The sequence below is a fragment of the Charadrius vociferus genome, unplaced genomic scaffold (assembly GCF_000708025.1).
Source record: "Charadrius vociferus isolate BGI_N301 unplaced genomic scaffold, ASM70802v2 scaffold512, whole genome shotgun sequence".
NCBI lineage: Eukaryota > Metazoa > Chordata > Aves > Charadriiformes > Charadriidae > Charadrius > Charadrius vociferus.
Genome location: NW_009647050.1, coordinates 564500 through 578259, shown reverse-complemented (window position 1 = coordinate 578259; position 13760 = coordinate 564500). Strand labels below are relative to the sequence as shown.

The following is a 13760-nucleotide window of genomic DNA, read 5'->3' as shown; positions in this document are numbered from 1 at the left end:
ACAAATTTAGAGTTTTTAAAAACCACTGTATAGATTGGCAATGATCCCTGCATTCACAAAAATGGAGGACCAACAAGCAAAAGACAATCCTGGACCCTGTTTACGACTGGTGCATTTTGAAAAGGAATCTGCTGTGACCCTCTCTCCTAGCACGCACCCATCGGCAGCGATCCTTCGTCCCCTGCCTCCCAGCTCACCCTCCCGAGCGCACGTACCAGCCCTGGCAGGCAGCATTCCGGCACCCCGACAGACCCGGCCGCGCGCTGCGGCTGGGTAATGCCGGTCAGCTGCAAGAGATTATGCAAAGAGTTGCTATTAAGTGGTTTGCTACTGCCAATCTGCTTGCTACCGTGCAAGGCTCAGCTTCCTCCTCTCCCTCTGTGGACCGTAACTACAAGGAAAGGAAAAATCTAGGGAAATTTTCTAAAACAAAATGAAGAAAATGAAGAAAAGTCCACCCTCCTTATTTCATTCAGTGACCTAGAGAAAACTAAGCTAAATTTCGCCCTTAAATTTTTTTTCACTATTTCTTAAAACATTAGATATATCTTTAACATGATCAGCTATCTATGCATGTTATTTAAACTCGAAATAAAAACATTTGCTCTTCCCCACAAGTTTTGTATTAACCAAAATGCATATTAAATACCTCTTGGGCTTATAAGAGATGACTTCCAGTCACATACAAATTAAGTACTTTTAAAGCTGAAGTTTTGGGGGAATTTAAAAGAGGAAAATAAATATTTGTAACTAATAGCAGTGTCCTCTAACGGGCACACACTAGAAGCTAGATGCAGTGACAGCGAGGAAGACAACACTCCAGCCTGCAGGTATCTGCAACGCCAGGAACTGGAGCCAGGAAACTCCCATTCATTAAATTTTCCTTTAGTAGTGTCTGTGCAGGAACAGATCTAACAATAGGCACAAACAGCACTAATAAACTATATAGGTAGAGAGCTAAAGGAGGGAAATCAGTGAAAAAAGTCCAGCTGTACATCATGGGAGAGGGAGAACAAAAACGTAGATGTGTTACACTGCTAACTGGCTAATAAATGTCTACCACCACAGACCATCTGATTTAAGATAAAGCCACACTACTTAGAATAAAAAGCCCAGAAGATAAATTTGTTTGGCTGTCTGGACCTTTCACTAAAAAGAAAAAAAGTAAAATACAAGCTATAGTTTAGTTCGTCATTATACTTTTGACATTCATATTTGACTGTGTATATCACCAATAAAGTAGCTATAAAAGTTTTTTTTCCCCCGTTTTCTTCATTAAAATATTTGTTTATCAAATCATACTGAAGTATTCATACTGTATCTCTCTAAGAACAGAGCCTATGTTTTTCCTGTTCTCACAGTAATGAATTGGTGGGATCGAGTAGAGCTGAGGGCACACACGTGCTTTTAGACTTTTTCAGAACAAAATTATGAGAGCAGAAAGAACAAAGAGGACAACGCATTTCATCCAAGTATTTTCTTTTATAGTGTATTAGAGTTTCAAATCCAACTTTCTCTTTACTGAACACGTTTTGTTCTTAGCTTCTCATGGATAAAGACTTGGGGCAATTAGACTTTCAAGCCTCCTTAATGAGGCTGTTCAGAAGAAATGGACAAGCAAGTTGACAAATTATGCTCAAATCACGCCTGATAAACAAGCAGTGTCCCAAATCCAACAATAGACACCCCAAATGAACTTTCTGGTGGACAGTATTTTCCAATCAATGAAAGCACACATCATAAAAGATAACACTGCTTCAAAGGAGATGAGGAACTCAACTTATAGGACAAGATAATCAGTTTAGCAAAGGCAGTGTCAAGGTAAAAACTCTTTCCTACTCAAACGCAATAGGGTAATTTCCATAGGCCTGACCTGCTTCTAAATCAAAAGCCAAGAAATATCAGAACAAGAAAGTAACAGCTTCTCAGTCTTACCCAAACTGAAAATTTCTCTAATGTCTTTCAGTTCAAAGCAAACATCATTTTTGTGCTAACTCTAGTTTTGAAAAAGATTCCTTAACAAGTAGGGTTGCTCTATTTATAAACAATAAAACTACTAAATATCACCAGGCTTAGAATTAGTTCCCTCAAGGAGCAAATTCACAAAAACCTGGTTTGAGAACCAATATAAAAGGTTGCAATTAAAAAAGTATTTGAGCAATTTCCAAAAGTCTTTAGCATTGGACTAACTGTTCCCAGAGAAGTGTAGAGAATTCTGTCATTAATCACAACAAGGTGCCAAAAAAAAGACAAATACAACAGTTTGAAAACCCTCATTCATTTATTCTAGCTCATGGAAAATTTTCATCTGTGATCAGATTGTTTCCCATGTTAAAACAAAGGTTCTTAATGAACACAACTTTGTTTTACACGCATACGCTAAGGTTTTCCATAACATCAACTCTACTGGCAGATTTGAAATTGTTAGAAAAATTAGCACGATCTGTACAAACCATTCCTAAAGCACATGAAAATTTCTTCTCCTTCAATCTGGCCCAAGAAAAGGAGTCTAACCCATGGGTAAGTTTTGGGGAAAAATTATCATTTTCAAATCATTAGAAAACATGTCAGTGTGTGAAAGAATATTTTGCAGTTTTAGGATCTGTAAAATAAAATTTCAATAAAACCAAGAGAAAAGCAAAGCTCAGATTAAATTAATATTTACAAACATGAAGATATTAACTGAGCTCTGCTTATGTGTTTGCCTTTACGCTTTTGCTTTGACAACAGAGATGATACAGAACCACACATAAGCTGTGGTCTTAACTGATGCCTTATCTCGTACGTGCCTGGCCCGTGGCAGCAGCTTTAGGAGCAGGCTGGTACTTCTCCAAGTGACAGTAGTTCACTCAGCATTTTGCAGGATTGCTTGGGTTATTCAGGCAACTATTTTCAGAGTACTCAGGTGAAGTCAGATAAACAATTAAAACCCTGAGTTTTCTTCAGCTTCATAAAATCCACATAAACTGTATCATATATTTAAAATACAGTATTTGGCTATTGCAAGATGAAACAACGGTTCCCAGACTTTCTCAATCAACAGATCATTGCTGATTTTCAAAATTTCTTATGTAAACTACCACTAGTCAAACTCTCAACTGAAAACATTTTTTAATAAAAATTCCGAAGATCAGTCTTGTAGTTACTACGAAAACAGAAGGAAGTTGATAAGAACAAGGTAACTAACCTTCCCGTGACATTTATTACTTCTTTCCATCTGTTTAACATTTACCTGTTTTTAACATTGCAATAAGCAGTCAAACAGCCTGTCTAAACAGAAGCGTCCAGGGAACTGTTATTAATGGCTAATAAAGTCATTTACCTCGGGGGGGGGAAGCAGTTCTACTAATCTGTGACAGCTTTTCCCCTTCCCCTCTTTGCCAGATTCCAACTGTAGAAACTTGAAACAAATCCTGAATGCACTCAAAGTTCATTGATGGAAAATACACTTGTAGGAAACTACGGCCATTAAACGTCTCATCATTTTCTTGTTCCCTTAATTTGTTTTCTAAATTCCAACAGTTAAACAAAAAGGAACGCTGCCTTTTCCAGCGGCCATTTCCGCATTCCAAACAGCTGCCAGATCAGAAATGTTCTCACTCTTCCTTAATTATACGACTGCATGACAAATCCACTTGAAAGATCCTTTTTAGGGCAAAGTCAGGCATACGAAGTAGCCCTCTGACAAAACCTCAAACAAAACCGCAGGTTTACAGGCGCTTCATAAGAATCATGAAGGCAAATGATTCATTGCGCAGATATTTCTTAATGGTTTCATGAGAGCAAAATAGGAGTGCCCATAAATAGCCTCAAGAGAAAAAGAGTTATTCCAATTATTTTAGTTAATTACAATACATAATTCAGTAGCAAAGCGGTCTGTGCAAATAGGTATTTTGTTTCTTATTAACTTAGAATTTCAGCAATGGTTATGGTCTAAATCTTCAACTGGGTAAAGTCAGATGAAGCAATGAGAACATCCACAGTTGCTTTTCTATCACATCACCCAAAAGAATCATTATTGATATTTAAATGCAACTCTACCATGATGAAAATATGTGAATTTCAGCACTCTACTTCAATGCACGTGTGAGAAAAAACAGGTAGACAAGAAGATATATATACAGATTATGTATCTAACATTAAAAACATAAATTTGTTTACCTTTCAGAAGAGCTACTTTAGCAATAGGTTCATTTAGATCTTGGTCATCCATTTGGGCATCTAAACAAAACAAACCCCACACCGTTCAGAGAGCAGGTAGACTGCAGACACTTTTTGTATACGCATTCTTTAAGTGAAGAGAAGCTTTTATGCTCTTCTCATTTTACAACAGTTAATTACGAAGTCGCAAAACAGACAATACTGCTCTAAGCTTGTATCTGGCTCCACATAATACACACCTCCTCAGTCAGCTCTTTTAGAAAATGCTCATGATTAAGTTGTTTAATTCAAACTAATTAGATGTTACAGAAACCTCAGTTAAACACTCACCTGTAGTGTCGTCGCTGCTTTTTTCCTTGCTTGGACTAAGAGTGTCTGACAAATCAGATTCTTTGACTTTTGCTTGATTCTCTGTAAGAGACAAGGAAAATCAACTATAATCAGTAAATGCTTTGTTCAATCTCTTAATCATAATTTCTTCTATACATCTATTTATTTAACTACTGCTAAGTGGCAACAGAAAACAACATAGTTGAAGAAACACTTAAAAACCTGGTGGTTGCTTTAGTCTGGGCTAAAATGGATTCAGCATCACTAAAGTCATTAATCTAGCCCAGCATCTAACAGGGGATGCAACTGCCTCGTGCACAGCTTGAACTTTTGTTAAAGCTGTATTGTTGCCAGTTGGAACTCGGTGCAAAAGCTGATTCAATCAGGGAACAAATAAGAAAAGAAAACGAGAACAATGCTGATACTGTAACAAGTCAGAAAGAAACTGCTGTTAAGAATAAAACTGTGCTTCAGTATTTTAGACAAATAAAATAATAGCAGCAAGTCTGTATATACTGTACTGTTAAACAGAAGTGTGGTATGAACCAGTAAAGAATCACAGCAATATAAATTAATACACTGATTTCTAGAAAGAATTTTCAGTTCAAATTGTATTAAAAGAAGGCAGTCTGTGTCCTTTCCACCAAAAAATACCTTCATGAAATATCTGTTCATACACAACTCACATTATTACATGCAGCTTACTGAAGCCACACAGTTGGCTTTGGGTTTTTTTTTTTTTATTTTTTTTTTATTCTTACCAGTTCTAGACTTTTAATGGAGACCAGACAACCAGACATTTTCAAAAGGCAAGAGGACTTAATTATAACAGAGTATCCTTTTCCCATACTCCCACACAGAATTATCCTTGACTCAGTTTAAATACTTTATTAGGCTGTCATTTTTAAATTTTTTTTTTTTTTAAACAACCGTTCCAGTTTAGTTCTGTTGGGTCCGTTAAACAAAGGCACACGATCTCCGGTGTGGGCAAATCCATTAAGTTTTTTCAGTGAGGAACCATGTCACCAACATGCAAGTGAGGTTATACATAATGAAATCTTTCCTGGCTGACTATGCAGAGCCTTGGTTTGACAGCATCACTACCCACCCACAGATTAACAGAGCTTTCCTCCAAGTCTCAAGTTCCAGGTAGAGAGATATATATAAAAAGGTATCATTACAACATTCCCAGTACACAGACTTTACTTCTACCATAGATGCAGAAAAGCACGGTGAACACAAATAATTTCTTCACATATAGATACTGCAGATGCAACAAAGAAGTACCAGGACATGGGAAGAAAGATGCACAGCAATAAATAGATCAGTACATGTTACACCAATAGCATTAGTATATGAAAACACGTAAAACACCAAGGAGTAATGAGAAAGCTTGTGTGCATTGTTTTTTCAACTAACACAAGAACAAGCAGAACTAAATACCCCCAAAACATGCACTGTGCACTTACACAGGGAAATTAGCAAGATGACAAAACACACACACAAAAAAAGTTTTCTTCCGCTAACATGAAAAGTTTTCTATTCCTCTGTGCCAGAATAACATCCACTTGTACATGAAACAGAAGAAGGGAAGCACAAACTAAGCAGCTGATCAAGAGCCAGAGTCTTCCTATCTTAATGTAACTGAAATCACTGGAGAGGAAGAAGAGGAAAGCACCCGCACACTTAAAACGCATTACGGGTTTGGACCTGGCAACTATTCCAAACATATCTCATGACTTCAGTAGACTTCAAAGCTCATAATGACTGGAGTAGTTAAAAACTCGATATTTGGAGATGTTCTTTGCTAAAACAAAAAGGGTACTTTCCTATTTTTAAGAATAAGGGTTTTAACTAATATCTAAAGATATTAAAGATTAGACAATACAAAGCATTTCACACGGATCATATAAAATCAAGCTCACAAGATTGCCATTAAAACTGTAATAATTACTAAACCAAGTAATACATTCTTTTAAGTATTAAGAAAAGTATATCCTAAAAGCCTCACCCATGTCGTTTGTGTGAGTGCCCAATCCAGAAGTGCTAAGATGAGCAATATCTCTGTCCAACTAACTTTACCATATCTGGTCACGCATGGAAACACAGCTTTCTTACTCTGTGTGGAATGGGAGGAACAGCGCAAGTTCCAGCCGCTGAACTAATTCTCTCTCCCCCCACCTCCCTCCCGTGCTCCCCTCCCACCCACCCTCTGGTACTTCAGCTTCTTCCCCCCGCCTGTCCTCCTACCCCTGAAACAAGGAACAAGATTAGGCACCAGAGGAAAGATGCAGCAGTTTCTATATCTGGAACAGCAGAAGTAAAAAAGAGAAATGGTTTAGAAACCTGCTTCCTCTTCTGGAACCAGACTCGTAAGCACAAAACTCTTTCCTGCACTATATTATTTCACAGCAGTTGTCCCTATTTCCTATAATAAAACTGAGCTGAATAAATATAGCCAAAATGATGAAGTATATTAAAATGTGTTGACATCATACTTACTTGAGGAGTTCGAATACATTAACAAACACTAAAAATAGCTCACTGCTTTGCAAGATAACTGGCATGCAAGTGTTACGTTACACTTATTGTATGCATTCTTTTCCCAAATATGGCATGCTGTCTATAGCTTACTCACGTACAGAAACAAATTAAAGGTGCAATTTCATACATTAAGGTAAGAGAAGATAAATTAAGAAGTCTTTACAATACCGGAACTTTTAATAAGCTAACATTTATTCAGTACAAGAACACTTTGCAGAAGAGGGTAAAGAAATGAGTTACTATGTCTAGACATTAATAAAAAGCTACAGAAGTGGAGGCAGCCTACAAGTCCAAATGATCTTACATTATTAGACAGGTAGGAAATATTGATCTGCCGACTTTGTTGCATTCCTGATTTTAGCGCTGCAAGACAAGGCCGACTGTTCCTTGACAAGATAAATCTTTTCTAATTAGCTCCTTGTATTTTACTTGTTTTATACAGAAGAGAAAAAAGTTACAGATAAACATTTATATTTTAGTTGGAAAAGGTACATTTAGGAGGTTAATAGCCATTTTAAAGTTATGAGGCCGTAAGTTAGAAAAAAAATCAAATTAAAATGCACTTTTATTTAAAACTTTAGACCAAATATTATTTCTATTTAGTCCTGTAATAAAACAAAAGACCTGTTTGAAGTTTATGCAGGCACTAAAGATTTAAATCTATTTACAAAAATTACTGTATTTTAATTTTTTTAAAAATGCACATTCAGGTAAGAACTCAGTCAAAACTGAGACTAGGATTTCATACACTCAATCTTCAAAAATCATTTCCTTTAAATCTTTTTAGCCTACAACAGTATTTGGAGCAGAGTTCAGTGAACAAGATACCTCCCCTTTATTGATTTTTTTTCCTGAAGTGAGTATTCAACAAAACTCAAACTGCTAGTTTAAGACAGAACATGCACTGAAGTGACATAAAAAACATGCTTCAAAAACAGTTAAATAATCCAGAATTCTAACCTTTCAAAAGCTTTGTTTCTTCCACTTTGGTTAGATGTCCTTCATCTATGATCTTGTCTGCCAAACAAAATAAGCGTTACTTTCCAAGCTCAAATTAAGCAAGCTTTTCCCTGCACACATCTACGTAGACTACATTCCATGACCAAATTAAAAGCTGATAATATTACTTCCTACTGAAGCTTGAACAAAAACTTTATTCTGGCATGGAATAAAAAAAGAGAGCACACAAGCCTACTGGAACTTTGTGATAAAGTGCATAATTATTTCTTCTGCAATTTATTAGCTTACATTAATAATGGTTCGGTTCACTAATGAGAAGTTAGGAAAATTAATTTTTATCAACTTTTCTTTTTTAAAATCTAACTGGGAACATTAAATAATTAATACATTTCTCAAGTTACAGTTATCAAAAAAGAAACTCTAAAAGCTTGTTGCCTGAAATAGATAACCACCCGATACAGCAGAAATCTAGAAATACGCCACAGTAGAACAGCAAATGAGAAACCATCTCCACATCACAACTGCTTTAACAGTACCTACAAAAGGTACACAGAAATAAGTCTTTCTTCCAAAAAGTTGTACACGTATGACATTCAGGTTCACAGAAACTGAGTTTACATACAGCATTAACAGGGAAGTCTATTCACGTATGTCAGGTGCATAAAAATCTAAAACACGGAATTTGAGACTAGATTGCTAACTTCATCCCTACTCCAGCTAGGACATGAGGACAAACAGTAAGACCGAGGGGAAAAAAGTTTGCATTAATCAAAGGCACTAAAAAAACTATTAAACCAGTTCTTAACTTATTTTTCAGAGATTTCATTACTTCAAATTCCTTAACAACCAGTTAGCGATGTCAACATGCAAAACTATCGAGGGCCACATATCTTACAGATCACATCATCGATTTCTACGCAGTAGGTCTTGCAATTTAGCCAATGTTGAAAGCTGTTAAACCCACTGAAACACCCGGCTTGAAGCTGCCTCTGCCTCCCCAGGTCGCCGGCCATCAGGCAGGTAGCCCAGCTTGCTGGTTACCCCATGTGCTGCACACAGGGAACTGAGACACAGCGAAGACTGAGCGAACAGCACATACAGGAAGCCGGATGATAGTAAATCCTTTCCAAATTTTTAATTAAAAAAAAAAAAAAGTGAGCTTTAGCCAACATTTCCAGCTTCAAGTAGCTCTGAAGATAAAGAAGTATCTGTGCTCCTCTGATGGCATGTTGCTGTAACCATGACAATTTGAGGACAGAGGCACATAACATTTGCAGAGAGATATCTTTTTTCAATCCTAAAGAGTAGATAAGCTTTCAGACAAAAAAAAAAAAAAAAAACAAAACAAAAAACCACCTGCGGTCTGAAGAAGGGTTTCAATGGCCAAAAGCTTGTCCTGTCCCCTTCCCGCCTCCACAGCCAGACAAACCAGTCTAAAAGAGATATTCCCTCCCTTTTATTTACAAATACTAGCCTGAATTCCTGTAACATTTTACAAATACTGCTTCAGAAATACACTGAATGGCACACTGGATTTTCAGGATTGGCTTCAGGTGTCAAGCAACTGCAGGAGATTACTCATCATCCAAGTTCAGAACAATCTCGAGTTCGTCTGAGCTGGAGAGAGTCACTGTGCCTAGATGGAGGAAGGCATCGCGGAGGGAATCAGGTTACTGCAGCCACAAGTGAAGAGTTACAGAGTGATATCATGAGCCCTCCTTCCATTTTTATTTTTTTTTAATTAAAAAAAAAAAATCTAAACAAAAGTCTTCATATGTGATTATTCCAGGACTAAGCTGAGGCTGGAAGGGGGATGGGGAGGGAGGCAGCAAGAAAGCAGGTGAGGAATTCTGCCCATATCTCTGAAAAAAATAGCTGAACGCAAAAACCACCCGCTCAAAGTAGCTATCAACTGCTTGAGCTCATGGGGTAACACCTCATCTGTGCTGCACTGTTAGCTTAAAACAGGCGTCTATAATCAGGTTAGAGAAGAAAATTTAGGATTAGGAATTAAAGGATCTTGGAGTTTTCACAATTTAGTAACTGTTAAAACCAGAATAATTATAGTACAAAACAAAGAATCTAATCTTCTTGACCCAGATGTTTTTCCAAATGGAATCCTCTGCAGCAGCTCTTTACACTTTTAAGAATTCTCAATTCCTATGAGTAAACAATACTGTAGACAATTTTTTTTATTTCTTTTCCATGGTGGTTTACTATTTTCTAACCTTCATTATGAATTTCAACATGTAGATAACAGTATTCTTCTTGACGCTATTTCTTCAGCGGTAACACACAGGTCCTCTTGCCCAGTGTGACCCAAAGCTGGCACAGCCAGTACTTTTCACATGGTGCCTGACATCCCTCCTAACTTACAAAACAAGTAAGCATTTGCTGTGTTTAAGCTGCCATTTGTATACTTCAAAGCCAACAAACAATAGTTTATTTTGTCATGCCTGTATATATTTAGATAATAAACAGAAAACTGGATTTTGATGCCATTGAACTACATAGAATCTTAGTCTGCACTCTGTTACCACTCTAGTCACTAAAAATGGCAGAATCCAGATAACAATCAAAGTAAAAACAGAAAACCTTTTTAATTTGATTTTTCTTTTTTTCTTTTTTTTTTTTTTTTTTTTTTTAAATCAAGCCACATATTCCCTGAATCAAGATGTGCACTTTCAGCTATATATAAATTAGGGTGAGGATCCCAGATCTCATTTCTGGCACAAATAATTTTTATCTTTCATGCTATCCAGTCACTACTTAAAAGACTTACTAATACATATCATAAATAATAGTAATTTTAACTGATACAATCCGCTATGAAGTTAAGCTTTCAGTTCATCTTTAAGATAGTCTACATTTCTTTTTGCTGATGAATGCAGTTCAAAGGCGATTTTCCTTTAGGTTTTTAGGCATTTCCTATCTTTTCAATTTAAGAACTCCCTTTTAGATTGCCGATCACTATGTGTAATAGTTAAGATCTGTTAACATTACAGTCATTACTGAAGTAACATATTCCCAATACATTTACACCTTAGTATAAAATTAGTCTTTGAAGGAGGCCAGTTTTGAAAACCGATGAACACACAAATTTCAAACCAACTGAAAACAGTGGCTCTAAGCAGCTTTAACTTTACTTGCCATCTGCAGGTCATGAATTCATGGAAAAGTTGAAAACAGCCATTCAATCCATCCAAAAACTACCCCATTTTAGACAGATAAATTACAAAAACAAACAAAAAAAAACCCCACCACACACAAAAAATCCCAACAAGTAAAAAAGCAAAAATTGACTTGTATTTAAAATAATAAATGCAAAAATCACAAACTGAGGGAAAAAATAAGTACACAAGAGTTCGACTAGAGCAAAAGATAGGAAGCTAGCAGGGCACTCTCTTTTGTCTATACATCATCACCATTTTTGGTAATAACTCATATTGTGTACTAATCAAAGAAGCACCATGACTTTTGCTGTTGATGTCACTGGTTTTCACTAGCGTTTACTAAAAAAAAAAAAAAAGTTATGAAATGAGCAGCAAGTGAACTGGATGTAATGATCAGAAAATAACAGACTTCCCAGATCATTCAGAGCAAGATTTCATAACATTCACATTATAGATCAGGACAGGTTACTGGATATCGTGAGCCATATTCTGCTTAAAAAATAAAAATAAAGAAAAAAAGTCTTTAAAGCCAGATTTTAGAAACAATGCTAACCAAGTTTAGCAGTTGCAATGCAGCTTGAATAAGATTTTCGTGTCCTGTTTTTTCTCCCCCACCAAAAAAATTGTAGCTTTAGAACCTTGAGAGGTCTTGATTACTCTTAACTGCTAAGTACTTTCAGTTGCCTTATATCTCTGTAGCAACTGTTTGTATAAATTGTTTAATCATCTAATTTTCCTTCTTGGGCTGTCTTACATACTCCACTTCCTCGACTCAAGCTGCTTTTCCTCATTTCTCTGCTTGTGCTTTCCCAATTTAAGTGCTTCTTCCCCAGAACTAGGGAGATGCGCACTTTCCCCGCTGTCCCAGCACAAGTCAGAACTTTCTCTTCTACACAAACTGCACGGTTGTACAATTCTCCTTGCCTCCCAACCCTCACTGCTGCAGAGAGCAAAGAGCAGGACTTACAAGAGAGCAAGGGCAGCACTTACATACAAAATTCAAGTAACAGATGCCACAGTTTGCAGTTTTTTGACCTCATGATTTTATGGGGCCTGACTAAACACATTTGAGTTTGGGAACGGCAAACTTTCAGGCCAGAAATAAGTACACGGGCTGCTGACCTGGAATCTTTTTCATTCTTGCTTAGATAGTAAAAACTTATACTATCACAACAAAAGATGCAGAACTCATATTCATTCTTTTAAAAATGATGCAATCAAGGCCTTACAGTGTCTTTAATCTAGCTTTCAATCTCTCAAGAAAGGGGACGCATAAGTAAAGTCATCTTTATTTTACTCTCTTATTACTACTTCAATTGCACGTTAGACTCTTCTACTGGATCCTGACAGTCGCTTTTGCTTCTCAACAGTGACAACCGGTCACACATAGTTTGCAGAGGTGATACTAATACAAGTTTAGTTAAAATAGGTTAAGCAAATATCCAAACAATGAAAACAGGCAACCAATTTGTATTTGAACATCACTCAGTGTGCTCTTCATTTTCACTCTAGACAAAAAGTATTTTTACTCCAACGTTTAACTTCAGTTCATTTTGATGCACGGAATAAAGAGGATTCATATAAGATCTTTGCAAAATTTAAAATTATTTTACACTTCAGCCTGACATAAGGCAGGTACCAGTCATTCACTTTTAAAAATAAACATTTTTCAAATGAACAGTTTAAATTTTCTTTGACAAATATTAGCAGTATCCTGTTATTCAGTTTACAGCACTGCAATCCATATCACAAGGAGTAAAGTCAAACAAGTCTGTTACACTTCTTTTTCTTTTTAAATTTCAGTAAGGAAGAGTCCAATAGGCATAATGTCAAAAGATATTGTCTTATTTCTGCTTATAAATACTTCTCTCTGCTTAACTTAAGAGTTTACAGAAATTATGTACCTAAAGTAAAAAAATAATTCTTTATGCTACAAAGGAGTTTTCTTTGAAGTACAATAGCACTTTTCTCTCCATCCTAATGGTATTTTCCTCTCAGTGGGCAAAAAGTATTAAAAGCTTAAGTTTTTCTTTAATTATAGATATGCAGACTGCGCTCATTTATTACTCGTTTTCAAGCCATTTGCTTTGAAAACACATTTTTCATTCCAGAATAACACATCCTTCTAAAGATTGCGACGGCATATTTATGTTCTATTTTTCTTAAAAGAATCTCTTTAGATTTCCACATAAAAATTAAGGTATTGTTTTCCTTTATGTTCTTTGTAACAACTAATTTGAAGAATGTGTAAGACCTTTAATTATCAGATAAAATATAGATATGTGAAATGAAGGAAAAGCATCATTACCTTATCTCTGCATCCTACTGCTGCCTGCGATGTTTGCTTAAACTGACAGTGCGAGGCTGTCAACTTCTTACTTTGTAACAGGTGAAAAATTACACTCAGTTTTAAACATCATGTGGCAACATTACCACCCAGGTAATTGTCAGAGGACAATAATGGATTAACTGCTAAGAAGAGACAATGTGATCATCGCTCTGCAAGAGCAAAGATATCCTCTTTACAACAGGCATCTGCTTAATACCACAATGCCACAATTCTATGCTTAGAAAATTACTGCTGCTATAGAA

At 36.2% G+C, this 13760-nt stretch overlaps 1 protein-coding gene across 1 annotated transcript in view; it reads right to left on the bottom strand.

Annotated features, from left to right (window-relative positions):
• SLMAP (sarcolemma associated protein) overlaps positions 1 to 13760 on the bottom strand; it is an 83475-nt gene that overhangs the window by 15183 nt on the left and 54532 nt on the right. Inside the window, exons 12-14 of the mRNA XM_009895739.1 lie at positions 7996 to 8052; positions 4492 to 4572; positions 4162 to 4221 (exon numbers count right to left, since the gene is read on the bottom strand). Coding sequence (XP_009894041.1) covers positions 4162 to 4221; positions 4492 to 4572; positions 7996 to 8052 — 198 coding nt within the window. The remainder of the gene's footprint in view (positions 1 to 4161; positions 4222 to 4491; positions 4573 to 7995; positions 8053 to 13760) is intronic.